General features: G+C 56.1%; 10 protein-coding genes across 10 annotated transcripts; 5 read left to right on the forward strand and 5 right to left on the reverse strand.

Annotated features, from left to right (window-relative positions):
- Positions 1–94: 94 nt before the first annotated feature.
- D7B24_009110 (uncharacterized protein) lies at positions 95–2,280 on the forward strand (the record flags this gene model as incomplete). Its single annotated transcript, XM_028643188.1, has 3 exons — positions 95–242; positions 426–1,473; positions 1,539–2,280. The coding sequence occupies 3 exons, from the start codon at positions 95–97 to the stop codon at positions 2,278–2,280; spliced, it is 1,938 nt and encodes a 645-aa protein (XP_028493167.1).
- Positions 2,281–2,625: 345 nt separating this feature from the next.
- On the reverse strand, positions 2,626–3,932 carry D7B24_009111 (uncharacterized protein; the record flags this gene model as incomplete). The annotated part of the gene is made up of 3 exons (XM_028643189.1): positions 2,626–3,328; positions 3,396–3,546; positions 3,728–3,932. 3 exons carry the CDS (start codon positions 3,930–3,932, stop codon positions 2,626–2,628), a joined length of 1,059 nt encoding a protein of 352 aa, XP_028493168.1.
- A 639-nt stretch (positions 3,933–4,571) lies between these two features.
- On the reverse strand, positions 4,572–7,304 carry D7B24_009112 (uncharacterized protein; the record flags this gene model as incomplete). Its single annotated transcript, XM_028643190.1, has 1 exon — positions 4,572–7,304. The coding sequence occupies one exon, from the start codon at positions 7,302–7,304 to the stop codon at positions 4,572–4,574; it is 2,733 nt and encodes a 910-aa protein (XP_028493169.1).
- Positions 7,305–11,020: 3,716 nt separating this feature from the next.
- D7B24_009113 (uncharacterized protein) lies at positions 11,021–11,437 on the reverse strand (the record flags this gene model as incomplete). The annotated part of the gene is made up of 1 exon (XM_028643191.1): positions 11,021–11,437. The coding sequence occupies one exon, from the start codon at positions 11,435–11,437 to the stop codon at positions 11,021–11,023; it is 417 nt and encodes a 138-aa protein (XP_028493170.1).
- Positions 11,438–12,548: 1,111 nt separating this feature from the next.
- D7B24_009114 (uncharacterized protein) lies at positions 12,549–12,993 on the forward strand (the record flags this gene model as incomplete). Its single annotated transcript, XM_028643192.1, has 3 exons — positions 12,549–12,581; positions 12,633–12,756; positions 12,815–12,993. 3 exons carry the CDS (start codon positions 12,549–12,551, stop codon positions 12,991–12,993), a joined length of 336 nt encoding a protein of 111 aa, XP_028493171.1.
- Positions 12,994–13,191: 198 nt separating this feature from the next.
- On the reverse strand, positions 13,192–14,873 carry D7B24_009115 (uncharacterized protein; the record flags this gene model as incomplete). Its single annotated transcript, XM_028643193.1, has 2 exons — positions 13,192–14,775; positions 14,838–14,873. The coding sequence occupies 2 exons, from the start codon at positions 14,871–14,873 to the stop codon at positions 13,192–13,194; spliced, it is 1,620 nt and encodes a 539-aa protein (XP_028493172.1).
- Positions 14,874–15,171: 298 nt separating this feature from the next.
- Positions 15,172–17,996, forward strand: UTP13 (U3 small nucleolar RNA-associated protein 13; the record flags this gene model as incomplete). Its single annotated transcript, XM_028643194.1, has 3 exons — positions 15,172–15,348; positions 15,402–15,429; positions 15,481–17,996. 3 exons carry the CDS (start codon positions 15,172–15,174, stop codon positions 17,994–17,996), a joined length of 2,721 nt encoding a protein of 906 aa, XP_028493173.1.
- Positions 17,997–18,364: 368 nt separating this feature from the next.
- Positions 18,365–20,014, forward strand: D7B24_009117 (uncharacterized protein; the record flags this gene model as incomplete). Its single annotated transcript, XM_028643195.1, has 1 exon — positions 18,365–20,014. The coding sequence occupies one exon, from the start codon at positions 18,365–18,367 to the stop codon at positions 20,012–20,014; it is 1,650 nt and encodes a 549-aa protein (XP_028493174.1).
- An 845-nt stretch (positions 20,015–20,859) lies between these two features.
- D7B24_009118 (uncharacterized protein) lies at positions 20,860–22,103 on the reverse strand (the record flags this gene model as incomplete). Its single annotated transcript, XM_028643196.1, has 3 exons — positions 20,860–21,025; positions 21,088–21,975; positions 22,072–22,103. 3 exons carry the CDS (start codon positions 22,101–22,103, stop codon positions 20,860–20,862), a joined length of 1,086 nt encoding a protein of 361 aa, XP_028493175.1.
- Positions 22,104–23,567: 1,464 nt separating this feature from the next.
- CDC16 (anaphase promoting complex subunit cdc16) lies at positions 23,568–25,486 on the forward strand (the record flags this gene model as incomplete). Its single annotated transcript, XM_028643197.1, has 2 exons — positions 23,568–23,664; positions 23,727–25,486. 2 exons carry the CDS (start codon positions 23,568–23,570, stop codon positions 25,484–25,486), a joined length of 1,857 nt encoding a protein of 618 aa, XP_028493176.1.
- Between the last annotated feature and the right edge of the window lie 1,585 nt (positions 25,487–27,071).

The raw sequence follows: 27,071 nt of genomic DNA on the forward strand, positions 1-27,071 counted from the left end.
CACGTGGGAATTCGCCGTCCGACCGTTCTGCCTTCCACACCGATCACTAAAAGCAGTCTGTCTCAGCCCCGAGTGAGACTTGCACGGACCCGACATGGAGACCCCGTTGACCACTCGGCCGAAGCCGCCGCCTCTGGACTTGAGCCACCACTACTCGACCATCACCAATCTGCGGGAGCCCAGCGCCATTAAGAAGTACTACAAGTACTTTCAGATTCCAGGATTGGGCAACCTAGCGGGAGGTGAGTCTGATAAAGCTCGACGTTGATGCATCCCCAATCGTCCTACCCGAGCAACAACTATACTGTCACACTGCATACCCCATCTCCAGCCCATCCATGATTCGATCGCAAAGGCTGTCTCCATTCCCTCGCCTCCACAATCCAGCGGCATAAAGGGTGCCAATTGCTGATTCAGTCTTCCAGGTCTCCCGAACGCCCAATTCTTCCCCTTCGACACACTCGAAGCGCAAGCCGCCAAGCCTGAACGATGGACACCCTCGCCCAACGAGCCCCCAAGCCCTGAGGCCCTCGCCGACCGGCTGGCTGTGTCTGGCCTGTCGTCGGCTCCGAATGGTGTGGCTAAGAGCAAGCATGCCGACACGTACAAGACGAAGGCGACCAAGCACAAAGACGATGGGCCTCAAAACGCACAGCATCTTACTGTGCCCATGAGCGATCCTCAAACAGATCCCTTCAGGAAGATTGACGTCACCACGGCTCTCCAGTACGGAACCGCAGAAGGCTACGCACCACTCCTGGCCTACATACGCCACTTTGCCCGCACAAACCTTCACCCCAATATCCCCTATGCAAAGGGCCCCGAGGTCATCCTCACCTGCGGTTCGACAGACGGCATGGCCAAGTCGCTCGAGCTCCTCGTGACCCCGTGGGATGCCCGTCATGATTCCCCACGCGACCGCCCCCACCTCCTTGTTGAGAAGTTCCTCTACTCCAACGTCCTTGCACAGAGCATGCCCCGTGGCGTGCGGCCTGTGCCCGTCGAGATCGACGCCGAGGGCATGCGTGCCGACGGACCTGGCGGGCTTGAGGAAGTCCTCAGTGGGTGGAACGATCTGGACGGCAAGAGGCCTCGTATCATGTACACCGTCACCATGGGCCACAACCCTACGAGCGGCGTCCTGTCTGTCGAGAGGCGCAAGGCCATCTATGCGCTGTGCCAGAAGTACGATGTCATCATCGTCGAGGACGACCCGTACTGGTATCTTCAGTACCCGTCCGCTGCGGCCGAGGAGGCCGCCTCGCGAGGCAAGCCTGTGCCGCCGCCCAAGCCGACACCGAAGCCGGTCAATTCGTCTGGCTACGAGTTTCTCGATTCCCTGGTGCCGTCTTACCTCAGCATTGATGTCGACGGCAGAGTCATTCGACTCGACACCTTTTCCAAGACGATCGCCCCCGGCTGCCGCCTCGGCTGGATAACCGCACAACCTGAGTTCATCGAGCGCTTCACAAGGTAAGCCCAGTCTACCACCCATTGTTTCCCCCCCATAGAGCACCAACCTGACATCAACGACGCAGAATCACCGAAACGACCACCCAGCAGCCCTCGGGCTTCGTGCAAGGCCTGGTCTCGGAGCTCATCATCGGCTCCCAGCCCGACGCGCAAGCCGCGTACGCCGCCCTGCCGGCGGCCCAGCGCCCCGCCTTTGCCGGCTGGGACACGTCGGGCTGGGTGCGCTGGCTCGCCGGCCTCCGGGGCCAGTACGAGCGGCGCATGTGCCGCATGGCGCGCATCCTCGACGCGGGCGCCCACCAGCTCAAGCAGTCGACGCCGACGCGCGACGACCTCGCCGACTGGGGCGTCGTCACCAAGACCCGCCTCTACGACTTTGACTGGGCCCGCGGCGGCATGTTCCTCTGGCTGCGGCTGCGGTTCGAGACGCACCCGCTGTGGCAGGCCCGGGGCCGCGGCACCGCCGACGGCGGCCTCGACGTCGTCGACGGCGCCGTGCTGAGCCATGCTCTCCTGGCGCTCGGCACGCGGCGGCCGCACCTCGTCATCCCGGCGCCGGGCCTCATGTTTGCTGCCGACGAGAGGATCAGGTCCGAGAGCGCGTGGGCGTACTTCAGGCTCTGCTTTGCGGCTGTGGCGGAGGAGGAGATTGAGCCCTGCTCGGAGCGCTTCGTTGGCACTGTGCACAAGTTCTGGCGGATCAAGAGCGTGCGCGAGATTGAGGAGCTCCTGGATGAGTTCAATGGCGCCGAGGCGCTTGGGGACGAGGGCATGGGCAATTTGATGGGCATGGGCATGGGATGCTGAGTGCGGCTCACGATGGAGCCTTCACGGTGGTAGAATCATACCTAGTCTACGAGACACGACAATCATGACAGACTACAAACATGCCGCGACCAGTTGACGTGAGACGTGCGAAACCACGTTTTTTTTCCTGTCAGCAAAATGCACATGTACATCACAGGGGGTAGCGGAAGACGTGGGTGTAGAGTCATAATGGGAATCTTCTTTCATTGATGAAGAGGTCAACATTCCTAGTTGCCATTACGCCCCGAGTAGAAACCATGCATGCCAGAGCCAAACTCTCGTCCCTTTTCCCGACGTCGTACGCAGATACCGAAACCGAAACCACTCCTCTTTGCGAGGGCGGTCTTAGTTCTTCTTCTGGGCAGCCTCCTTGGCGAACACTGCGGCGTAGGGGTTGAGGCGGAGCATGACCTGCTTGTTGCGCAGAGGGTTCTTCTTCTGCACGGCGGAGCGGCGGGTGGTGGGGCCACCCTTGGCCTCGCGGATGGCCGACTGGGTCTCCTGGGAGTTGATGAGACGGCTGAGGTCAGACTGGGAGATGATGTTGGAGGGCAGGAGGAAGTCCTTCTTGAGCTCGGAGGGGGTGGTGGTGGTGCCGTAGATGGTGTCGAGGGCCTTGAAGGCGGCCGAGGTCCAGACGATGAAGCGGCCGAGGTGACCACCGGGGGCGAGCTGGAGGAGGTTGAGGTCGGTGACGGCGGAGGTCTCGACACCGGCAATGTTGCGGAAGCCGGAGATGAGCTCCTTGCCGTCAACCTCGGGGTCGTAGACGACCAGGGGGCCGCGGCGCTGGCGGAAACGACGACCACGCATCTTACCCTTACCGGCGCGGAGCTTCTTGGACTTCTTGACCTTGTCAAGGTCAGGGCCGGCACCGACGGACTTCAGGAGACCGGCGGCGGCAGAGGTCTTGGCGAAAGCGGCGCTCTTGAAGGCATCAGAGTCGATGACGAGGGGAACCTCGACGACGTTGGAGATACGGTGGCCACGGGCGAGCAGGAGGGGAGCGACGGCAGAGGCAGCCAGGGCAGAGGCAACAGCGTAGCGCCTGAGGTTTGGTCAGTATTTTTCTTCCTCTTCGAGTTCTGGTGCAGGTGAGCGGGAAAAAAACATACTTCTGGCCCAGGTTGACCTTGACGTGCCACTTGCGCCAGACCTTGGTAGGGGCGAACATGCGACCGGAACGGCACATGTTACCGAAGGCAGCCTGACCGGCACGGTGGGTACCACCACCAGAGACACGGGGAATACGGGCGACGGCACGACCTGTGGTGTTTTTGTCAGTACAAAACTTCCAACGGTACGCAAGAGGCAGCCGACGTCGAGCCTGCGCACGCCCGAAATTTCTCTTCCCGCGGCAGTTCCCACTCTTGCCGTGCGCAGTACCGTCGAGCAGTTCGGCTTCCTTCCTTCATCCTTCTCATGGGATCTCCAGGTGACGACTAACCAGTTCCCCAAGACTCGGCGGAAGTCTGTTCACCGGCCTTCTCGCTCACGGCGTAAGGCTGGCGCTTGTTCTTGGCCAGACCCTTGTGCACATCCTGGACGATATCGGTACGGATCGGGCTGGAGAAGACGACGGGCCAGGTGTGGGTGTTGCCGGTGGCCTTGCCATCGCCGCCGATGATGGTGACAGTAGGTCGCGAAGCCATTGTGAATTGGTGATCGACCCTGCAGAGGAAAATGTCAAATTAGTTGTCTGGTTGACAGTCGAGCTGAGGTTCAGCTGCGAGAGGAAAAATTGAGGCTGCAAAATTTCGTACCTGGGTCTGGGTGGACTTCGTGCTGTTGGTTAGTGACGGGAGTGAAGGTTGCGACTCGGAGGGCTCACGAGAGAAATTCACCAGATTATTTTCTCACAGTTGCGGTGCCCAGTTTGGTGGGCAGACCCTAAGCGGTACGTACCCACATTTGGCGAGTGGTGGGGTGCACAGTCACGTGAGCTGCCTCGAAAATCGCCGTGCGCCCGCTTCCAACTACCTCAATTGTGCACTGTGCGATGGAATCCACATCACCGCTGTCACCATCTGCCCAATGGTTTCCGATACTTGCACATTGCTGTTTCAGCGCTATTCACCACCCAGTTTCCCAGTACTGTCCATGAATCTGCAGCACACAATGCTGGAGCGAACTGTGTCTCGACTGTGTCTTGACAATGTGAATATTACTCCAACGTAGGAAAACAGACACGCCAACAATCATCAATGTTTCTCATCCTATCATATCTATCTGGTATTCTTTCTGATTTCATTATTCATATGATTGCATCGTCGAATCTTGCATGGCCATGATCATTCCCACTTCTTCCACGTGCTGATGAGCTTTTCCATCTCCTTCTCCGTCCACTCATCCTGTCCCCGACGCTTGTCCAGCCGGGCCAGCTCGGCGTGAATGCTCGCCTCAATTTTCTGTCTCTCCAACACCTTATCCTCCAGGTACTTGACGTCGTTGCGCCGACATGCTTTTCTAAACACCTCACGCATGCGCTCAGAATAGAGTTGGCAAGTCGCGATGCTCAGTTGCTTCGGCCGCATGGAAAAGTTTCGGGCAACCTGACCGTCTTGGAGAATCCGGGGTTTCACAACGTCATCGTAGCAGTCGCCGCAGACCGTCAGTTCTGGTAAGTGCTGCATGACATACCAATTTTCCCCCGCCACAGGGCGATCCTCGCGACACTCCGTGAACATGGAGATGCGATCAATCGTCTTGGCAAGGCTTGGAATATTCGGTGCCGAGGTCGCCGCGATAGCCTGGTCGCACGTTGTTTCCATGGCGTCGAAATAAAGCACGAATCGCTTGCGATCGGGATGGTAACGCATGGCACAAATATTATTCGAAGGCAACGCCATTGCCTGAGTTTGTATGAAACACCCTGTAAGACTGGGCAGGAGGACTTCGATTGTTTTGGCGCATTCATAACAGACGTTGAAATCGGGCAAAGTGCCATCGCGGTTTGGGTTCTGGATGGAGTACCAAGACCGCAGCACAACGCGGTCCCCTGGACACGGCTGGTTCTTCGCAATCTTCGCAATCTGGTGGAAAAGTCGCAAATCGGGCTGGTTGTATTTGAGCGTTAATAACCAGGCGATGCGATACCACGGCGACGTCCCAAAGTCACAACTGATGGGCTTGTCGATAGACCTGAACAGGTTGGCCTTGAATTCGCTGCGAAATGACGACTTTCCGAAGACGCCCGAGCAACAATCAGGGCAGATGTTGAAGTTGTCGCAGTGAGGTAAGCAGAGCCAATCTATTTTGCCAGCCACGCCTTTGGTCCTGGGGCAGTCCGGAATTTGAACAGGGCCATCTCGCCCTGCATCTTCTGAATAGCGACGGTAGGCACCCACCGGCCGGTCGACGGTCAGGCTGTTCTTGGAGGGGTCGAAAGGAGCGGGCGGCCATGCTTGATCCTGACGCAGATCGAACTGTAATGTCGACGCTCGAGCTTCCGGTGTCACTGGCCTTGGGGGTCGTGTAAGGTCAACCGAATGGAATGGTTCGGGTGGCATGAAAGGCATCACAGCCGGCACCGATGCAGATGGTGCCAAAGTCGGCGGCACTCGGGAGCGAGAACGTGGTACTCGACGCTCCTCTTCACGAGGTCCCATGATATCTTTCCGCGGCAGGATGTCGTCCTCAGGATACGGCAAGGTGGACTCGCGGCTACTCCGAGGCGTGGGAAAGGTGGCGGAACTGCGAGGGCCTTGCGGCTGTAAACTTTCTTCAAAGGACTTGCCGGAAATCTGCGGAGATGGGATTGGCGAAGTGGGAGCTCGTGACCTCGATCGGCCGCTCAGGGGCTTCGTACGTTCCTGGGTGGGAGTCGACAAGTACGGCCGGTCATCGTGAATCACTGTCGATCGTCTTCGTCGGGTGTTTGAAGATGGGGCCTTGGCTGCGTAGTCACTGCTGGATGAACTACCGTCGCGTTGTTTTCGTAGTGGCGAATCTCGCCGATACGTCGAATTACGCTGCTCGCGCCTTCGTTCGTATCGGGAAGAGCTGTCTTCTCTGTATTCATCTCGGCGGCGAGACGACTCGCTGAGCCGGTCATCTGGCTCCTTCATAACAGGCCTAGGAGCATCGGCGTTCATGGTCGAACGTCTGGTTGCTCCTGGGCTCATCGATTGAGTTGGGCGGCCGGACGTCTCTTCTGATCTCCTCTCCACCAGGTTGGACCGGCTTCGCTGCGGTGCCAGCGGCCTGCTCTGACTCTTTGAATAGTCATAGTAGACCTTATCGCGTCCGCCAGTTGAGTGTTTTATAACCTGCGGCGAGAGAAGCTCCTCTTTTGTCGCCGAGACGCGCTTCCTGGTCTGAGGCGTAAAGTATTCAGGAGGGTCAATGGCGTGGTTTGTTGATTTGCTGCGGTGGTGGTTCTTTGCCTGGAGCTCCTTCATTTCAAGTTCTGTTTCGATGCGAGGCAGATCCTGTCTGCTCTTGCGCCTCTCCAGCGGCACTCGTGGTTCTGCGAGCTTCTCATCTCCAGAGGAAGGGCCGTATTTCCGAGCGGTATTGGCCTCGTAGTCCCCGGCTGTGCTTGCCTTTGGTTCAACCGGGGCCTCCTTATCCGCCGAACCTTTCTTTGAAGGTGCAGGAGGGGCACTGGTGCTGCTGTCGGACGAGTTGGGGATGATGACGAAGCGTCGCTCAGGGTTGTGCTCGTGAACCTCCTCTAGCAGGACCTGCTGGTCGATATCTCCTCGCGAGGGCGGCACATCGACGGAAGCCGAGTCAAGGGATCCGTGCTCCTTGGACAGGGCTTCGGCTTCGTCTTCGACGGTCGGGGCTGGTGGGCGCGGAACGTATCGGGGTACGGAGGGTTCAATGTTTCTTGGCGGTTCGCGCAATATGACGGTCGCATGTGGTGGAGGGCTCGGCCTACGCTGCTGCGGCACAGGTCGTTCGATTCTTGCTGTGTTTTCCCGAGGCTCGTACGGTTCGGGTGTTTTCGACCGGGAAGTCGTAAAATAGCCCGTTTGGAGTAGGCTCTCAATGTCGTTTCGGTGGTTCATGTCGACCATGTTGGGCTATGGTCAAGAGATGGACAAGAACAAAGCAAACCAGTTGATCTCAGGTCGTGCTTTGCATCCTCCCAATCGGTCCCAAGGGATAGACAATCAATATTCGAGTCGCTGATCTGCACTCCACAGGCTGGTCCGATCTGCTGAGGGAGGGTTGATCCGAGTCACACAGGCGGCAACAGAGACAGGCGGGGCTGGTAGAATGGCCGGTGGCCGAGTATGACGTGACCGATGCTTTGTTCGAGGCCGTAATACCAAAACAGGGTTGTTGTAATTGGCAGCGCTGAGTTGAGAGAAGGGGGCACCAAAGGGTGTTGTGAAGCATTCACTGTTGTTGCTGAGGAACCTTTCCACCTAGGTAGTGAGGGGAAGAACACGGCGTGGAAGCAGGCCAAAACAAAGCGGCCAGGGTGACCGACTCTCTGTCGTCAGATGGTCCGGGCTGCCCAAGTTGCTGACGGTGAGGCGCAGCCCCCTGTTATAGGGAATGACATACAGAGGTGGGGTCCAGGGACGGCAAAGAGCCAACGCCCCTCCCCAAGGTCGACGAGCCCCGCCGCATGGTTCCATGGGTGCTGTGCTGCAATGCGTGTCCAGCACGTCGCACCTCGCCTGCTTGGTTCCAGCAACCACTTCAGAGCACCCAAGTGCCTCCTTCATCACTGCGTAGGTGCCTGCATAGGTACCTAGGTAGGTGGTAGGTACCTACCTGGGTATGTAGGTACCTTGGTACAGGGCGCTCTAGGCGCCACAGCGACTTGCCTTCAGTGGTAGGTACCTTGCCTACCCCTCCAACTTCTAAGCCCGCCACACACCCACCTGTCCGCATCACCACCGCCAATACCTCCATAAACACGATCGTCCAACGGCACGATTTTTTTGTCAACCTGCATATGATCTGCTCATATGATAAGACTGAGTAGCGGTCTGGCCTGTCTTCAAACCAACGTCCAATGACCCTGGGCTCGATGGCCGCCCATTTCACCTCTCTACACATTGACTCCAGGTCAGGCATCTTTGACATACATCGTTTCATGGATGCTGGCGCCAGTTTGTTACCTCAATGCCACCAAGCCTAGCGGCTCGCAAAAGCGGCATGTCGGCTGAGGCCCGATCACTCCATCAACATCTGCCTACCCATTGGTTAGATGCACTCTCGTCTCCTGGGGGCTAGGCCTCCCGGCACAGAAATGCGTGTCGTCTGAGGCGGAGCCGCTTGGCCTCCTCGGCTTGCCTCTATCCTTCGCCTTGTGAGGCTGAGAAGGTCCATTTCCCCATACATTCCCAAATGCGTTGTGTCGAGTTCGTGTATCGCTTTCCCCGTCTTTTCCATGTCCTCGTGGTCACTTGCCAAGACGCACCACACGCAAACTTCGTCAAATGCTGCTTGGCTGGGCGACGTGCGGCACATTGCCCTTCGATACCTCGTGTGACGAAAGTTCAGGGAGGTGGTAAACTGCCGATTTTCGCTCCTCCAGCATTTTCGGGCGTCGTCTGCCATCGCGACAGCAGTTCAGATGGGGCCTGTTCAACGGCAACCTGCAGCGTTCCATCATCTGTCATCCATCCTACGATACCTCTGCACTCAGACTATCATCCGAACACGTTTCCCCCTTCCGATCGGTGGGCGCCGGGCCGCGTACTCGGAACCGCCGCACTCACCATCGGGGCATCCTAGACCCATAAATCCAAGGAGCGGACCGTTTCGTTCGACGCGGGGCCACGCAAGCCGGCCCGCCCTCAAGTCTCCTCACTCCCTCTCCACACTGGCTTCTAGGCCCTTCCCATGAACCCATCTTTCCCTGATTCCCGCAGATGCTTTGCATTAGTTACTGCACTCGATGACTGGGGGGGGGGGAGGAAAGAACCATTCAGAGCTTGGCAGTTGCACAAGACGTATAGATCATGTTTGTGGGTGTCACGCTGTGACACATTGCAGCATGCGTAGCTTTGGCCGATCGAGTGAGGCATCGCTACCCAAAGTCGCACGACCAAACCATGTGGGTTCATCAGGAGATTCTTCAAATACTTGCCGTGCGAGATCGGCATAGTTTGCCATTTATGCGTTGCACTTGAATGCCAAGTGGACGAATCTGATATGTCAGTCAGAGCCGACTCAAGTCTCAGTGCAGTCTTCGGCGTAGTCGACACTTACGCCCACGACATTCAATGACATCTCTACCGCACGAAGATGCTCTTCTTCCTCCTGGTGACTCTACCCATTTTGTTATGTTAACTTTAGCCTCGTGTCGGCTTGCTCTAACTGCCGACTACTTGCTCCTTGCGTTTCCTGCATGCATTTGCCTAACGCCTTGCAGTTTGACGTGGTTTCGTTTCTGGGGTTCACTTCTGGAAACTGCAAACCGGTTATGCGTTATGAATCTCTTCATTTTGTATAATGTGCGCTGCCTCGAGGTCGAAGGCATATTCAGTCATCCTGATGGCCACGATCCCCGGTCGACAAACTTGCACATTTGACTGCACTAACCAGCTTCTAAATGAGTGTTCCCCGATGGGGCCACAGCCTTTGGGCATATATACATCCGGGCCCAATGCTCGGAACTGAATATACAATTTTTCTACCTTTTCGTTTTAACTTGCTCCATGAGGTGCCTTTGATGACGCGATCGAGACTTTGATACGCCCTAGAAATACTATCGATCGTCGTCAGAGCGGCGCGGGTCGCATGCAAGAATCATGTGAAGCTTGACAGCCTTATCATAGCCGCCGTCCACATGACGATATCAAGCTTCAAACGGAACTGGATCTACATTTGTTCTTAAGTATTAGTATATGCAGTCCAGTTGCAGGAAGGGGCTTCATAGTCGCCAGATATTCAATGTTGACCATCATGGTTTGATCTAACCCAAAGGTGTTGTAGTCATGCATTTTCCATCATCGGTACCAACGTAGCCCAATATAGAGGATTGCATAAAGGTTGGTCAATGTCCATACACCTGGAGAAAACCAGCCGTGACCAACATCATACGGCGCAACCAGCCGGATGCTGCCTAATCCGCATGCCATGAGACGGCCGCACATGATGCAAAGCCCAATGACATACGCCGGCGTTGAGTGGTACGTCTGACCAATGCATCGGAGCAAACACATAGTCGCCCGACTACAGCCTCGAGTTTCCAGTGAGCCATATCACCTTCGGACACCGCTGCTCTGCACCATATGCCCATCTGATGAACCTTCAGGCAAGAATGACATGTTCCGTAAAGTTATTGCAAACTTCGGGTAAGGCTCTGACCGAGACGGAGCCCTCAAGGGCTGAAGAGCTGGGGTTGTATTCGAGAGCAGCCTGAGAATACGGCTTAACAGTTTTAGTACGGACATAGTTATTGCTTAGCTTGAGCGATAGCCAAGTAATCCAAGCCCCCTTTTGTTTCCCAAGCGGAAATAGTCTAAGGCAGGCAGTGCACGCCCATCCGCGAGGCTTCATGCTACCGGATAGTTGTTTTGCCACGCCAATTGTCCCTTCTAACGGCGGTATCTCTCCAAATCCAGGCTGTGAAGATGGACGAAGTATCTCTCGTGCACGAAAGCCCATGTCATCTGATGTTCTTTTGCGTAGCTGACGATTGCTCTCCGAGTCTAACACTGCACACTTCCGCATGTCCACTTTGACATCAAGAAACACAGCAATGAGGTTTGTCCTGATCGTAATATGCCGCCTAACGCCCTGTAAAAAGCACAAAAGCCTTGCTGTTCTACTCCTTGATCAAGAACTCTTCGATATCCTTGTCCTCCTCGTCCTCCTGTTCCTGCGCCAACCGCTCCTCCTCGGCGTCCATCATCATCTTCAGGACTTCGCGCTGTCTCCTCCTCGCCTTCTTGCCCCAGTCTGCGCCCGTCGCGGCACTCTCGACGCCCTCGACGCCCTCGTCGTCCGAGTCTTCGGGTATGTCGACCTGCCCACGCAGGGAGTTGGGCGATATCTCAGCCTTGGCAGCCTCTTCGTTGGCTTCGGTGTGCTGGGCCATTTGCGAGCGGCCCGTGATCTTGAGAAGGTAGGGGCGAAGGAGGGCGTACGCGCCGACGACGATAACGATGCGGATAAACTTTTCGTACGTGAGCTCCGTGAAGGTTGAGCGCAGGTTGGCGGCCGAGCGGTTGAGGATATCCATTTTTCACAAGGTAGTAGGGCGCGTGGGCGCGAGGATTGGTGATGGAGTGGATTGTAAGGAGGCTCGTTGCGCAAGAGACTCGAGTTTGTGGGTGCGACTGCCACTCCGTTTGTCCTGACGGGGAGGATTGTTTGTTCGAACACGGCAGCGTCGGATGAGTTGCGGGATTTGATGCTGTTGATGGGGAAGAAAAAAAAAAGTCGTGATGGAGGTCTCTGGTCTGGATCCGTCGGCATTGGGATTTGCATTCGGCTGCACCGAGCGTTGGAGTTGCGGCACCACGCGGGGCGCTGTGTCCAGCACCTCGATGCGCTAGGCTTGGCAAGGGTTAGTGGGTGGATGTGACGTAAATTGGCCCTGTAGGTATAAGAGAAAGTGCCCCGGCGGCTCGAACTGGGTGCTGCCATTGGCCTGGGACACTGCCGTGTGCCAGTTGAAGGCACATACATACTTGACAGTCAAAGAGGCTGCACAGTGAGAAGATTCCATCGGCAATCTTCAAGCTGAGCAGTAAAGTAAGGAAATCTCCATAAAGCCTGTGTTTTACTATTGCTCAGTTTTTGGGTCAGATCCTAGGTTTCAAGCTGTTTTTTTCACTTCAAGTCATGCTGTTGGCTCTGGTGTCCATAAACCAGAGACATGACAACGGAGGAGACGACCTATGATCCAATATGCAAACAGCGCCCTTCACATTCCCCGTAGCAATAGTAGAAGGGAAGTTCATAATGGTGTTCGGGCACTTGCCATTCAGTCTTACAACCAAAATCGCTTGACTATCTTTGAGAACCAGCTGAGCGTAATGCAGCCCCGTCCTCAACATCTCCTTACGCGATCTACTTCTACACCTACACAATTCACAAGGTCATCATTATCTTGTCTCAATCTTTGATGCCTGAGTAAGAATGGTGCATTGAGTGCATACGGGTTTTGTCGTCAAGCCAGTAGAAGCTGTCGTGGTGGCTCGCTCAGGTACTCGCAACCTTGGATGACCCCATTGAAACCCCGCGACGCGCTTGCTCAGAACGCGTAAAGTACCCCTTGCGACATTCCCCCCACCTTGCCGTCTGTGACCACAAGACTCCTGACGGTCCTCCCAGCATTCGCAGCCACCATGGACGACCCAGCCCAGGATGATACTCGCGAGGTAAGTGCTGTTAGAGTGGATTTTGTGATTCCCGAAAGTAACACTCTTCAGCGCCTCAAGGCTGCCCTTTGGTTCGCTGTTGGCCAAATGGTCGACGAAGAATCCATGAAGAAGAACCGCAACGCCACACCACAGTTCATCGGCGCACTCACAGAAATGGTCTGGGAACAAATAGGCAAGTTCCTTGCCGCTAGGTACGATGCCTGGGATACCCTGCTGACGCTGTTGTGCAGAGGCCACGGCCACTGATCTTGAGGGTTTCAGCAGGCACGCCGGCCGGACTACCGTCACCGCAGACGACGTCGTGCTGCTTGCGCGCAAGAACCCCGATTTGCACGAACTTATTCGGGACTATGTCGACGAGTTGAAGGCGAAGAAGGCCAGCAAAGGCAAGGGCAAGGGCAGGCAGTAGACCTGCTTGGTAATCTGATGTATTTCTTTGTTGAGGCACAAGCGTCACGTCATGTCGAATTCAAGTTTCATTTTGTTGGGTATCCATGATCTAAACAAGCCAATTGTCGGCCTGGCCCTCTTGAAAATTGAGGCCACCGCCTGCAAGCCCATAACGCCATGCCTATGCTGAATGAATAGTACTTCTCGAGCTTGGCAATCAAGGCTCTGTGCTCTCTACGGCCTCCCGTTCCCTCTGCACCTCGGCTCTGCGCATTTCCTCGAGTTCCTTCCACTCTTCCTCCGTCATGTGGAAGAGTTGAGAGAGACTGGAGATCATTGCCCATAACTCACCGGCAATGATCAGGTGCACAAACTCAAGGCCAACGAAGTTGGTCACACTCCGCCATGTCAATCCACTAAAGATGTTCCACTCGTGTATGTCGAAAACCGGCAGCCCCATCCGTTCACGATAAGCCCGAGCGACGAGACGCAATGCCATGGCTTCATAAGGCGCGACTATGACGTATGCGGAGATCACGGTGAAAATATCTGAAGCCAGACAGGCCGGCAACCGGGTGAGCATGGTGTCCACGTACGTCGGATGCAACGCGGCTAAACCATAAGGTGAGCCCTCAGGCCCAGCGCTAGGGCGAAGTTCGGCAGACCAGAGACCAGGTGGTGCGTCCGTCGAGTCTGTTGCCTCAACGTCGAAACTGATCAGCGTGGCACTGATGCCGCCTTCTTCCTCATCGTCGCTCCCAAAATCGTCTCCGCGGGTAGAGAACGCACTTGGTCTCCGCAAAGGCTGGGATGGAGGAGGATCAGGAGGTGTGGTGCTCTCGCTCGCCACTTGTGCGTCAATATCGCGTAGGAGCTCGGCTCGATTCTGCGGCGGAAGGTCAACCGGTTGCCGGGGCGGAGGCGGCTGTGCGTCAACTACAGGGGGCGATGGCGGAGCGGCCTGCGGTGGTGGAGGAGGCGGTAGGTGTCGTCTGTGATGTACAGTGTTGGGCAGTCGAGCGTAAAATTCCTGCCACATGTATGTTGTCACTCTTGTCCAAAGACGACCCCAGAGAACGAACGATGCGAATGGTAGGGCGTTGATACACCAGGCTCCAAGATACTGCACTAGCGACGCGGCCGTGAGGTCCTTCGGAGGCTCTGGAGCAGGGATAGGTGAAGAAGGGAACCCGGGAATAAAGTAGGTCCATGATGGGAACCACTTGCTAGCTGGAATGATGTCTGCTCGTTGCATGAATACATAGAGCTGCAAGTGCACTCGGATGTAGGACAATATAGGGTTGAGCCAGCGTTTTCGAGTTCGTGCTGGAGCCCATTGATGGCTCCCAAGCTTAAGGGCGTGACCAGCGAGGAATGTAGGTAGGCCGGCGAGGAAGAGGTTTGACATGGAACGTTGGCTTCTCTCATAACGGAAGAGGTCAAAGAAAGATATGTCGGCGTAACGCTTGTAGAGCAAAATCCTCGCGCGAAGGCCGTTGACACCCCAAACACCGCCTACCTCCAGAGTCCGACCGATCCTAAGAAGGCGATGACCCATGGTTTCTTCGTAATCAACATATCGACGGACGGATTCGAGGTCCGCCTCAGTGGGGACGTTGTCTGGCTCGGCCACCCCAATGACCTGCATGACCTCATTGTGAGCTCTGATCATGTCGCGATTCATTCGCTTTGTGCTGCTGTTGTGTGGGCGTCCGCGGTTGTCATATTGCTGAGTAGGTTCGCCGGATTCATCTTCAGCGTCTACCTCGCCCTCGACAAGGTCATCGAACGGCGATCGGCCCTAGTCTGCATTAGAGTTGAAGACGGGTATTGGAAGGGGGGGGGGGGGGGGGGGGCGCTGACCAAAGCTTGCGCTGTCAAAGGTCCTAGCCGTGTCATCCTGACAGCGCAGTCAATACTGCAGTGGCAGAGACGCGATCGCAAGCTCAGGTGCCACTCCTGTTGAAGGGACAATTGATTGGCGATGGGTTAGTGTTGTAAACGCAAACGACTGTGATCACAAGCAAGTCCTCTGTGACGTCCTGATGCGGATCTTGGGTCGCGCAGATAAGATAAGAAGAGTTATCGATAAGCAACTTGCAGCCCGCCTGAGAAAAATTTCCAGGTAAAGCACTCCCGCTACAGGCCGAGAAAGCGTTGGTCTGTATAGTTTCGCGACATCTTGCATACCGGCGCAATGGCAAACCGACAGCCTTACAAGACGACATTTAATGCCGACAAGGTCATACGGCCTATTTTCACTGGCGGCTCAGTTGCATTGGACAATGGCGCCCGAGTGCTGGCCACAGCTCTGGGCGAGGATGCGGTCCTAACTGACCCCTCCAACGGCAGGCATCTTGCGCAGATTGAAGGAGTATGTCGTCGCCCTGCCAGCTGTTGCAACTCTTTTCTAACGATCTGTAATAGGATGGCGAGCAAATATCGACATTGAGCTGTACGTCACTTGCCTTCTGGTGCGGTTGACGCCCGCTAATTGAAATAACAGTGACCCCGAATGCGTCGCACCTCATCATCTGCTCTCGATCGCTCTCCATGAAGATTTACGCCCTGAAGTCCGCCGAAGATGACTCCATCACACCGACTCTCGTCCGATCTCTGAAGCCTCATGGCACCCCCGTCGTTGTGCTGGCTGTCGACCGAACAAGCACCCTTCTTGCGACTGGTGGCACTGACGGTGCCATTAAGGTCTGGGACATTGCTGGAGGATATGTCACTCACACATTCCGTGGGCCAAGTGTCCTCGTCTCTGCTCTGAAGTTCTTCGAAGTAGCGGCACGGGCCAAAGAGACCGACACCGGGAAGAAGAGCAAGAAGGCCCGCCAGGGCGATGAGGAAGAGGAGGAGGAAGTGAAAGTTGGCACAACGCAATTCCGCCTGATCTCGGGTAGCCAAGACGGGAAAGTCCGGGTCTGGGACCTTCACAAGCGTAAGACGATCGCAAGCCTAGACTCCCATGTCTCGGATGTGCAGGGTCTCGATTATTCGCCAGAACAGGATGCCATCGTTACAGGATCCAGGGACAAGACCATCATCTGGTGGGATGCGAGATCCTGGAAGATTAGAAAGGTCGTTCCTTGTCTGGAGCTCATCGAAGCAGTTGGTTTCGTTGATGAGGGCAACCTCACATACTCGGCCGGCTCCAATGGCTGCTTGAGGATTTGGGACACCGACACAGGCCGCGAAGTGACCAAGGACCAGCCTGCTAAGGCCGAGACGGAGGGCATCACTGCTGCAATCTACCGACCAGAGCTGCCATTCATTCTCTGCGTGCAAGTTGATCACACCTTGGCACTTTACCAAACGCCTACCAAGGCTTCGACAACGGATGCTGCGCCGGAACCTTTCAGACGCATCTCAGGAACGCACGATGAGATCATTGACCTCACCTACCTGTTGCCAGATCATTCTATCATGGCACTTGGCACCAACGCCGAGGAGGTTCGCCTAGTATCAGTTGCTGGGTCGGAGTCGAGCACAGGCGCGCATGACTGGACAGCACAGGGATCGCGATACTTCGGACAAGATGTTGGTCTGCTGAAGGGTCACGACGATATTGTCCTGACAATGGATGTCGACTGGTCTGGCCACTGGATCGCGACTGGTGCAAAGGACAATTCTGCTCGGCTCTGGCGTGTTGACCCAGCCAACAATTCCTTTACATGCTACGCCACCTTCACTGGCCACGCCCAGTCCGTTGGTGCTGTCGGTCTGCCGAAGACCGTCCCCGCCGAGTCATCTGCGCAGTTCAAGGATCCGCTCAGCCACCCGCCACCTTTCCTCCTGACCGGCTCCCAGGATATGACGATCAAAAAGTGGGAGATCCCTCGTCAGCCTCAGACCAAGAAGGGTGGATCGCGGGCCTTGTTCACGAGGAAAGCGCACGAGAAGGACATCAACGCCATTGATGTGCACCCCAATGGTCACTTGTTCGCCACAGCATCACAAGACAAGACGGTCAAGATTTGGTCGGTGAAGGAGGGCGAAGTCCAAGGCATTCTCAAGGGCCATCGCCGAGGTGTCTGGTCTGTCAAATTTGCGCCCGAACACACGCCCACCATTCAAGGTGACGAGGGCCCGGTAGCCGGCAAGGGTGTCATTCTCACAGGCAGCGGTGACAAGACGGCCAAGCTGTGGAGTCTGTCGAGCTACACCTGCGTCAGGACGTTTGAAGGCCACTCCAACAGTATCCTGAAGGTGGCGTGGCTCAACGTGCCCAAGCCTGAGGAGAAGAAGCGCAAGCAGATACTCTTCGCGACTGCAGCCGGTGATGGCCTTGTCAAGGTGTGGGATGCTCAGTCGGGAGAGACGGAGTGTACGCTGGACAATCACATCGACAGGGTATGGGCTCTGGCGGTACACCCGGAGACCAACGCCATCGTCTCTGGCAGCGGTGACTCTACAGTCTGTTTCTGGAAAGACACGAGCTCTGAGACGCAGGAGGAGGCCACCAAGGCCGCACTGCAACTCATTGAGCAGGAGCAGGAGCTTGAGAACCACATCCATGCCGGCTCCTACCGAGAGGCCATCATCCTGGCGCTTCAGCTCAACCATCCCGGCCGACTGCTCAGCCTGTTCACATCTGTCGTAACATCAAACAAGCCGGACGCGGACAGCCTGTGCGGCTCCAAGGCTGTAGACCAGGTGCTGGCGACGCTTTCCGACGAACAGATCTTCCTGCTCCTGTTGAGGCTGCGCGACTGGAATACCAACGCCAGGACGGCACCCGTCGCGCAAAGGATCTTGTCGACGCTGGTGAAGAGCTACCCGGCATTGAAGCTCTCGAACCTGTCCGTCAAGGGTGCGCGCGGCCAGAGGAGTCTAAAGGAGGTCCTGAATGCGCTCAAGGTATACACTGAGAGGCATTACAAGAGGATGGATGAGCTCGTGGACGAGAGTTATTTGGTGGAATATACCCTGCAGGAGATGGACAACCTAGCCCCTGCTCTGGATGATCTGGTTTTGCGCGAGGCGGGTGACGAGAAGGATGTCGTCATGGCGTAGTGGTGTACAAGTAGATGAATAGAACGCGCCTCTCACAAGGAGGCTCTTGGGATTTGATCCTGTGTGTGACATGGCCAATGTGTGTGTCCAGTGATTTTTTTGTGTCCGGTCTCAGACTGTCTAATGCAATCTTTGGCATGCTGTGACGGCCGGCCGGCAAGAAGCGAGAGCGCATTCGTCTTCGTCGAGCTACGGGCGTGTTGACAAGGAGAAGTGGGGTCTCCGTAGTGTAATCAACCCCCAAAGTTTCTGTCACCACTCACCAGTTGAGCCTTGCGACCGTGCGACGTCTGCCACAACAACTTCAGCAAACAGCACAGCGCATACCCTCCTGCCTCTCCACAGGAACGACGAGATCACCGCGCAGTATGGACCAAGCTCGCCGCAAGCGACAGGCGCTCGATGCCCTCGATGAGGTTGCAGGAGTCGACTCGCCAAGGTCGAAGAGGTCGAGGACGGGCGACGCGACAATGTCGGAGGGGTCACCACCACCACACGGATTGAACGGCGATGCAACCGACAAGGCTGAGGCAAACGGCGGGGAAAGCGTAGAAGAAGAGGACGAGGACGACGACTTTGAAAATCAGACACCTGCGGCCCCGATCCGACAATCCGCGCCGACGAGCGGCTACGATGACCTCTACCTCGACACAATAGATCGCAACGTGCTGGACTTTGACTTTGAAAAGTTATGCTCAATCAGCTTATCCAACATCAACGTCTACGCCTGTCTTGTGTGTGGTCGATATTTCCAGGGTCGGGGTCCCAAATCCCACGCCTACTTCCACGCCCTAGACGAAGATCACCACGTCTACATCAACATGCAGACGCAAAATGTCTACGTCCTGCCTGAGGGCTACGAAGTCAAGAGCAAGTCTCTCGACGACATCAAGTATGTCTCGGATCCGCGATATACGAAGCAGGAGGTCATGGAACTCGATCGTAGAGCCCAGCCGGCGTGGACGCTGGCGGGCAAGGAGTACGCCCCGGGCTTTGTGGGTATGAACAACCTCAAGGAAAACGACTACCTCAACGTCATCCTGCAGGCGCTGTCGCACGTCGTACCATTACGCAACTACTTTCTGCTCGAGGACTTCAGCTCGCGCTCTGAGCTCGCCAAGCGTACGAGTATTCTCGTGCGCAAGATCTGGAACCCGCGCGCCTTCAAAGCGCACGTATCCCCGCACGAGCTCCTTCAACAGATCGCCCTCGACTCCAACAAACGCTTCACGCTGACCAACCAGTCCGACCCCATCGAGTTCCTCTCGTGGTTCCTCAACAACCTTCACCTCGGCCTCGGTGGCTCCAAGACGAAGCCCGGCTCGTCCATGATCCACCGCATCTTCCAGGGCAAGCTCAAGGTCGAGTCACAAGCCATCACGGCGCGCGCCGACGCCGGCGACCGGCTCCGCTTCGAAGACGCCGCCGACGTTCACGTTGCCGTCTCCCGCTTCCTCCTCCTCACCCTCGACCTCCCCGCGGCGCCGCTCTTCCAGGACGAGAACAACCGCAACATCATCCCGCAGGTGCCCCTGACGACGATCCTCGCCAAGTACGACGGCCGCCACGCCCAGGAGCACCTCGCCCAGCGCAAGCGCTACCGCCTCCTCCACCCGCTGCCCCCCTATCTCGTCATGCACGTCAAGCGCTTCAGCCAGAACAAGTTTGTCTCGGAGCGCAACCCCACCATTGTCACCTTTGACGCGCGCAACCTCGACATGGCGCCGTACGTCGAGCCCAACCCGGCCGAGCACCCGCCCGGCGAGCCCATTTGGTACGACCTCGTCGCCAACGTCGTCCACGAGGCCGTGCGCGCGCGGCGGGAGGACGTCGCCGACGCCGTCGGCGAGGAGCGCAAGACGTGGAAGGTCCAGCTCAAGGACAAGGGCCGCGACGAGTGGGTCGTGTGCCAGGACCTGTTTGTCGACAAGGTGCAGAGCGAGCTGCTCTACCTTGGCGAGACGTACCTCCAGGTTTGGGAGCGGAGGAGGACGCCAAAGGGCAAGGGCAGGGCCTAAGCCCGGAGGCGTATGTACTAGAAGGTCGCATGCCATTACAGTGGTCTTATGAGATGGTTGACGCACGGGCGACTTGATACCATGTTAATTAGGTGGATGTAAAATCGGAGAACTGACAACCAGCGGTGTTTCGTTGCGTGACTGAGGAGACCGGAATATGGCGTGTTGTCCTCCAACATGTGGGCGATGTAAAATATGGCTCCGCAGTAGGCAATTGGCCCTCAATCGTCAATATTTAGGCAACGAGCTTCATACGGCCATCGGACGAAATGCCAAGTCCGGTAAATAGGCATCACCCGAGAGTGTCGTGAGCGTCTGCCATGTCATATTCACGGGGGCTGGACGTTGTCGAAAATGTGTGAAGGACCAATTTACTCGATTGCCGCGCAAACAATGTCCGGCGGAAACAGTTGAATTCATGGGTACATCAATGCACGTCGTTCCTTCTCAAGCTTCAAACCTCAGCCTCAAGGGCTTACAAGGCATCGCCCCTCGCGCTCGAGTCGGCTGGGCATCCTCATAGGTATGGTACACCGAGTCTCAACAAATCAACCAAAGCTAACCCCCCTAAATATGCCCGAGACACGATACGTCAAGTCAATCCTCCGTCGTCGCTAGGCCCTCCCTTCCGCCTCATTCATAAGCCCATAAGAAGTCCCTAGTGGTAAAAGCTGCAGCCCGGTCGACGAAAGCTAATGGTAAAGGTGTTGTACAGGGGTGGTGAGAGATTCGGAAATGGTGTGGTCGCATGCGAGAAATTCATGGTATTCGCCGTCGAACAACGACTCGAAAGCGTTGTGGGAGAGAGCGGCCTTGTTGGCGAGGTGAGCGCGCTCCGGAAGTGCCTAACTAGATTGCTTCTGCTCATCGCCGGGGGCCTGCTTGCGCTTGTCCTGGTGCTTCTCGCGGCGGGACTCCTCGATCGCGGCTCGGTGCTGGATGCTCTCGTCGTGAGACTTGAACTCGAAGATTGTGTTGGGCGGGCACTGGAGGTAGTTCTTCCAGGTTTCACTGTGACCGGAAGCGTTAGCGTCATGGGATGTGGAGCGGGCACGAGCAACATATGAACATACCGAATCTTCAGCACGCGGCCGCCAGTCGAACGAGTCCAAATGCTGATAACATCCTCACCGTTGCGGATGCTGACAACGCCACCACAGATCTCCTCGCCGACGTCCTGGAAGGCCTCGCCCAGGAGCGCAAAGCGCGTGTCCTCCCAGTATCGGTCGGCAATGCCCTTCTTCAGACGCAGGACCCATTTACCGCCGCTGCGGTTGATCTCGTCCTCCCAGATGGGCCTGATGCCTCTCTTGAAGAAGTGGTACTCCCATCCCACAGGCAACTCCGAGGGGTGCTTGAGGTGGCGGAAGCCGACGACAAACTCCTCGATGGACTTGCAGTGCACCATGGCAGTCAGGGACTTGGCGTACTCCTCGTACGGCTGACCCTTGGGCTGACACGGCCGGCACCAGGTAACCCACTCATATTTCAGAGGGTGCACCTTGAGGCCGGCCTGTGGGCGGGCGACCTCAGACGACCCACGGGCGGAGCTGGTCTGAGAGCCCTGGCCGGTCCGGAAGTTGGCGGACGACCCGGTCTCGGCGATAGAGGCCATTGAGGGGGCCTTGCCGTCGGCACCGGGGGTCTTGGACGCAGGTGCCTTGCCCATGGCAAGCTCGAAAGGGTTGCCAGGGGTCTTGGGGGTTTTCGCAGAACCGAAGGACGCAAAAGCTCCGGAGCCTAGACCGAAGGCATTGGAAGCTCCCGTGGTGGGGGAAGCTAAAGAGGAGCCGCCGCCGGGCGTCGTAGCGGCCGTCGCACTGAAGGGGTCATTTTTGCCTTGGGAGGAGGTGGCGCCGCCGAATCTCTTGGAGAAGGAGCCGGAGCCATTGCGGGCGGAATCGCCGCCCGTTGACGTCGAATTGCCATGGCTGGGGGTCGAGAGGGAAAGCTTGCCTGAGCTGTGGCATGTGGTTAGGCATGGGTCTTGGGAGAACGGAGAGCGACGCAAATGGGTCGCGGCAAGTTGGTGGTGAGGAAGAAGCAACGTGACTTACTTAGTGCGGCGAGTCCATAGGTTGTTATCCATGAGGACTGTCTTGCACTTTCTCTCTTGTTAGAAAATTCCCTGGCTGCGACGACGGCTCCTTCTCGATTGTGAAGGACGGCTCCTTTTGCGTGACGGACGCGATCGGCAATGTTCAAAGTGGCTGGTTGGAAGAGAGGGGGGAGGCGTGCGCGTGGAGGTCGGGGAGGCGAGATGACGATTCAAGGTGTGTTGATCGGGTTTCTGAGGATGGTGGTGGTGGTGGTGGTGGCAGGCCTGGAGTTGGGTCGAATGGGCTGCACGGTGTGGGTGGGATCGGACAAGATGGATCTGGATCGCTGAGCGCAGGCGGCGACGTTGTCTGGTTTGGCGAGGTGAGGGTGAGGTGGGCGACTGGGTGATAGCGGGTTGCGGTTGGATTTGGGATTAGGTATGGCGAGGATTTCTTTGGTTAGAGGAGAGTATGCACAAAGGTGTAAGGTCGGACAGAGGCAGGTACGAGCGAGTTGCTTCGAGGTTCGGGTTCACTTCCAGTTGTCAAAGCAAAGAAACTTCCTCCAGTGCTTGACGAAAAACGCACGAGCACCGGGGGTGCTCGGATAAAGTCATAGTACAGCGCGAAGAATGATCCCTTTGGTCACTAGCTTGGGCAGGTTTCCACCCGAGCTACGGGGCATCATTATAGGGCGTTTGGAGTCCGCCCAGAAGGGGAGGGGGACGGGGGGGACATGGCATGGCTATCAGGTAGGTAGGCAGCTGAGCAAAGAATGGCAACCGCTACAGTCTGACGATGACTTCACAATCGTTTTCTCTACCCTTCTGGTTCCTTGCCTTGTGACCTTTTCTTGTTATAATAAAAGGCTTCATGTCATCTCATTGACTGCAATATCAGTGAGCAGATGGTACTGCTGCCTTGCTCGACACCAACACTACGACTTGATGATATGCAGGACACTAAAATGTGTGTAGGTAGGTAGGTGGTGGGTTCATCCTCGAGGCGAGAAACCTATTGTCATCCGACTGGCCTTGAACACTAATGAGAATGAGGGACCTGATCGTGCGACCCTCGCCCTCACCCCCGCTAAACCCCCTTCATGCCCCTTTACATACGAAGCCCCGATACTGGCGAGGTTTTGGACCCACGTGGTTTGGAAACCGCGACCATCTGTGCCAGCCCACTCTGGCTGCTCGCAGTCTTCCTGCTTGCCCGTCCTTCCCATTTTGGAGTTCGTCCAATGAAATGACCTCACTCACTGAACCCCGCCTACGGCTGGCATTTCACCCTGGCTCCTGGCTGCTTGCTTCAGTCTTTCTGACCTCATCCCACTCTGGCGACGCGCCCCAGTCGCGACTCCACCAGACATTGAAGGCGGTAAACAGCCTCCCAAATCACCAACTCAATTCAAACACCTGCTGCGCCTCTCGTGCTCCCCCCCCCCCCTTTGCGATGCAATCGGAGCGAACCTGATGCGCTGAGCAACCGTTTCGCCCATTGACCCTTCGAGCATGGAGAAATTCCTGCGGGAATGGCGCCAGGATGCCCTCAATAAGGCACAGTATGATTCCGCCATCTTCGTGGGCGACAAGCTGCTTGCCCTGACCAGTCAGTCAGCGCATACGATTGCACACTGGTCCCAGAGACGAAGCTAACACGGGCGCCACAAGATGACGATAAAGACGCATTCTGGTTGGCACAGGTTCATTTTGCGACTGGCAATTACACACGTGCCCAAACGTTCCTCTCGAAACAAGACCTCGTCACCCGGAACACCTCCTGTCGCTACCTCGCTGCGCACTGTCTTATCAAGCAGTCCCGATACGACGAAGCGCTTGGTCTTCTCGGTGATCGAAACCCCGTGCATCTCATTGCGAATGCGAGCAACAAGCGGAAGGTGCAGCACACGGGCCTCCAGAGCAGGCATGCGGCTCTCGCTAAAGGCGGCCGTATGGCTCGCGACGAGGCGGCCGAAGAGGAGTCGGCGAATCGGAAATATGAGGCGGCCATGTGCTACCTGCGAGGCATCTGTTATGCCAAGCAGAATGCTTTCGACCGCGCCAAAGAGTGCTACAAGGATGCCGTCAAGATCGACGTGCAGTGCTACGAAGCTTTTCAGCAACTCATGAGCAATTCTTTGCTGTCGCCCGACGAGGAGTGGCAGTTTCTGGAGACTCTCGATTTTGACGCCGTCAGTGTGCCAGGGGACGTCTCTGCCTCGCAGGAGGCTGCCGACTTTACGAAGATGCTGTACACAACAAGGCTCTCGAAGTACCGCGACCCCTCCAATTTTACGACAGCCTACGATTCATTATCGACACACTACCGCCTCGCCGACAACCCGGATCTTTTGCTGGCCAAGGCAGATCTTCTTTACACGCAATGTCGGTACAGGGAGGCTCTCGGTATCACTGATTCTGTGCTGCAAGACGACAAGTACAACTTTAGCCTGTATCCCCTGCACCTTGCGTGCTTGTTCGAGCTAAAGATGAAGAACGCTCTTTTCTTAGTGGCGCATGACCTGGCCGACCACCATCCCGAGGAGCCATGCTCTTGGCTGGCTGTGGGCACGTATTATTTTGCTATTGACAAGATTGCCGAGGCTCGCAGATACTTCAGCAAGGCGAGCATGATGGATGCGCACTTTGGTCCAGCCTGGATTGGCTTCGCGCACACTTTTGCGGCTGAGGGCGAGCACGACCAAGCCATATCGGCCTACTCGACAGCCGCCAGGTTGTTCATGGGTACACATCTTCCGCAAGTGTTCCTCGGAATGCAACACCATGCGCTCAACAACATGACGCCGGCAGAGGAGTTCCTCAAGACTGCATACGGGCTCTGCAAGACAGATCCCCTCCTTCTGAATGAGATGGGCGTTGTCAAGTACCACCAAGACAAGCCAGAGGAGGCCGTTCGCTTCTTCCTTCGCGCGATACAGATCGCCGGCGAGATTGATGCCGACCCCAGCGCTTGGCTTTCTGCTCGCACGAATCTGGCCCATGCCTACCGTCGTCTCCGGAGGTGGAATGATGCGCTCCAGGAGTTCAACGAGGTCCTGCGTCTCGGCGGTAAAGACTCGGCGATACTGAGCGCCAAGGGACTGATCTACCTGGAGAACGGTCAGCCCGAGCGGGCCATCATCCCGCTCCACGAGGCGTTGGCGATCCACCCTCAAGACGGCATCGCAACAGAGTTGCTCAACAAGGCTCTTCAAGAGTCCATGTATATCGACGTTGCGGATAATGATGAGCTCGATGCGTTTGAAAATGACCTCGACATGGGCAAGGCGCATGCCAAGGAGAAACTGGCGCGACCCCGTAGGAAGGGTGATGCCAAGGGCAAAGGGAAAGCGGCGGGCCGGTCGAGGGGCCCTCTCATGGACGAGGATGAAAAGGGCGAAAGCATGATGGAGATGACTGACGACGACTGATTGGCATGCCCCGCGAGGCACGGTTTACATAATTGAGCGTTTGAAGTACTGGCGTAGGCGGTTCGGACACGGGCTCAGGACAGCATCTATAAGCTACGTTTAAGAATAGCTAGGTATGGGATGGTCATTGCTGGTGGCCTGGGCTGCTACAATCATTAAATCATTCACACTTTTTGCACCAGAGCTGTGTTTCCTGTGGGAGACTGGGGTTGGAGATGCACCCTAGGCTTCTAGATCACGACGGTCATCTTCCTCGTCGGGGTCGATGTCTACGGACTTAGGATTATCATCGCCCACTAGCGAATGCTCATCCAGGGTGCCGTCTAAGTAGCTCCGATAGTCCTCATCTAAACCCAGATCACTAACGGGGACGTCAGGGTGATCGGCCATGCTCTGTACTACGAGGCTCGATACAGGCTGCAGCCATCCTGCTCCTTAGCCCGCCGGGGTAATCGAGTATTAGGAGAGCTTATAATGTACATCCTCTTACTAGGGTACTCAGGGCTACTTTCATTGTAGGAAGTGGTATACTTCAGGAATATGATATTGAGAGTCTACTACCAGCGCTAGTTCCACGATGGTGTCTCTCGGTCTCCTATTCTTACCTTAGATCCCAAGTATCGAAGATAGGTAGATTGAGCTAACATTATAAACATATTAGATATCGTATGATACTTTTCTACTATAAATAGAGCTCCTAAGGACATGAAAATCAGAGATTGAGAATACATCATGGGAAGGGTGGATAACTTATGCAGGGAGGTTGTAGTATAGATGGGTAACCGAAGGGTGAAGGACGAAGAGAAGAAGAGCACATTTTCCTATCACCTCCTTCCCAGGCATAGTAGTACAAGCGCTCCTTCCCAAATCAGTCTCCAGTCAAGGCAGCAACTTCAATCAGGTCCACACCCCCTGGACGACGCTCGGCCGATGCCCTCACGGTGCCGCTTACTTCAGCCCCGACAAACCTCAGCACCATCTACAATGGGCGCCACTTGCGCCAACCCGTCTGTATACCTGGACTGCCCGTATGCTTGATAAGAAAACTACATCCCCAGCTTCCCCAACAAGGCTGTGTAGCTCAGTGGTAGAGCGCCCGGAGTTTCTTCCTCCTAAAACCCTTTCCGCTCCCGCAGACCTAGAACCGTATATGGCCTATCTTCTCCCCCCGGGAGGTCGGTGGTTCGATTCCACCCACAGCCAAGTCTCTCTTTTTTTCACCTCCTTCCATGCTTCCTATGGGCGTCGTGTGCTGACGTGGCCGATCTTGTGGTGGCTTCTGACATGGTCGAGCCATATGCGCCTTTTTGGTGACGACGCCGGGCTTCAATTACATCAAACAAATGGGATTCTACTGGCCTGTATAGTAATTGGAGCAGTTGAGTACGTGTCTTTTGAGTAGTTAGAGGTTGAATGAATTATGTCTTCAAGAGGAATGTCTTGATACGCTAACGCTTTGATGATGAACACAGGTACAGCAACAAGTCCATATCAGCCTTGGAGTCAGACAACCAGAGAAGTAACAAGAATACGTCCTTTTGCACTTCACATAGCTTGATCCGTTGTGAGAGAGTAAAGGGGGGGG

The sequence above is a fragment of the Verticillium nonalfalfae genome (genome assembly GCF_003724135.2).
Source record: "Verticillium nonalfalfae strain VnAa140/NRRL 66861 chromosome Unknown scaffold_88, whole genome shotgun sequence".
NCBI lineage: Eukaryota > Fungi > Ascomycota > Sordariomycetes > Glomerellales > Plectosphaerellaceae > Verticillium > Verticillium nonalfalfae.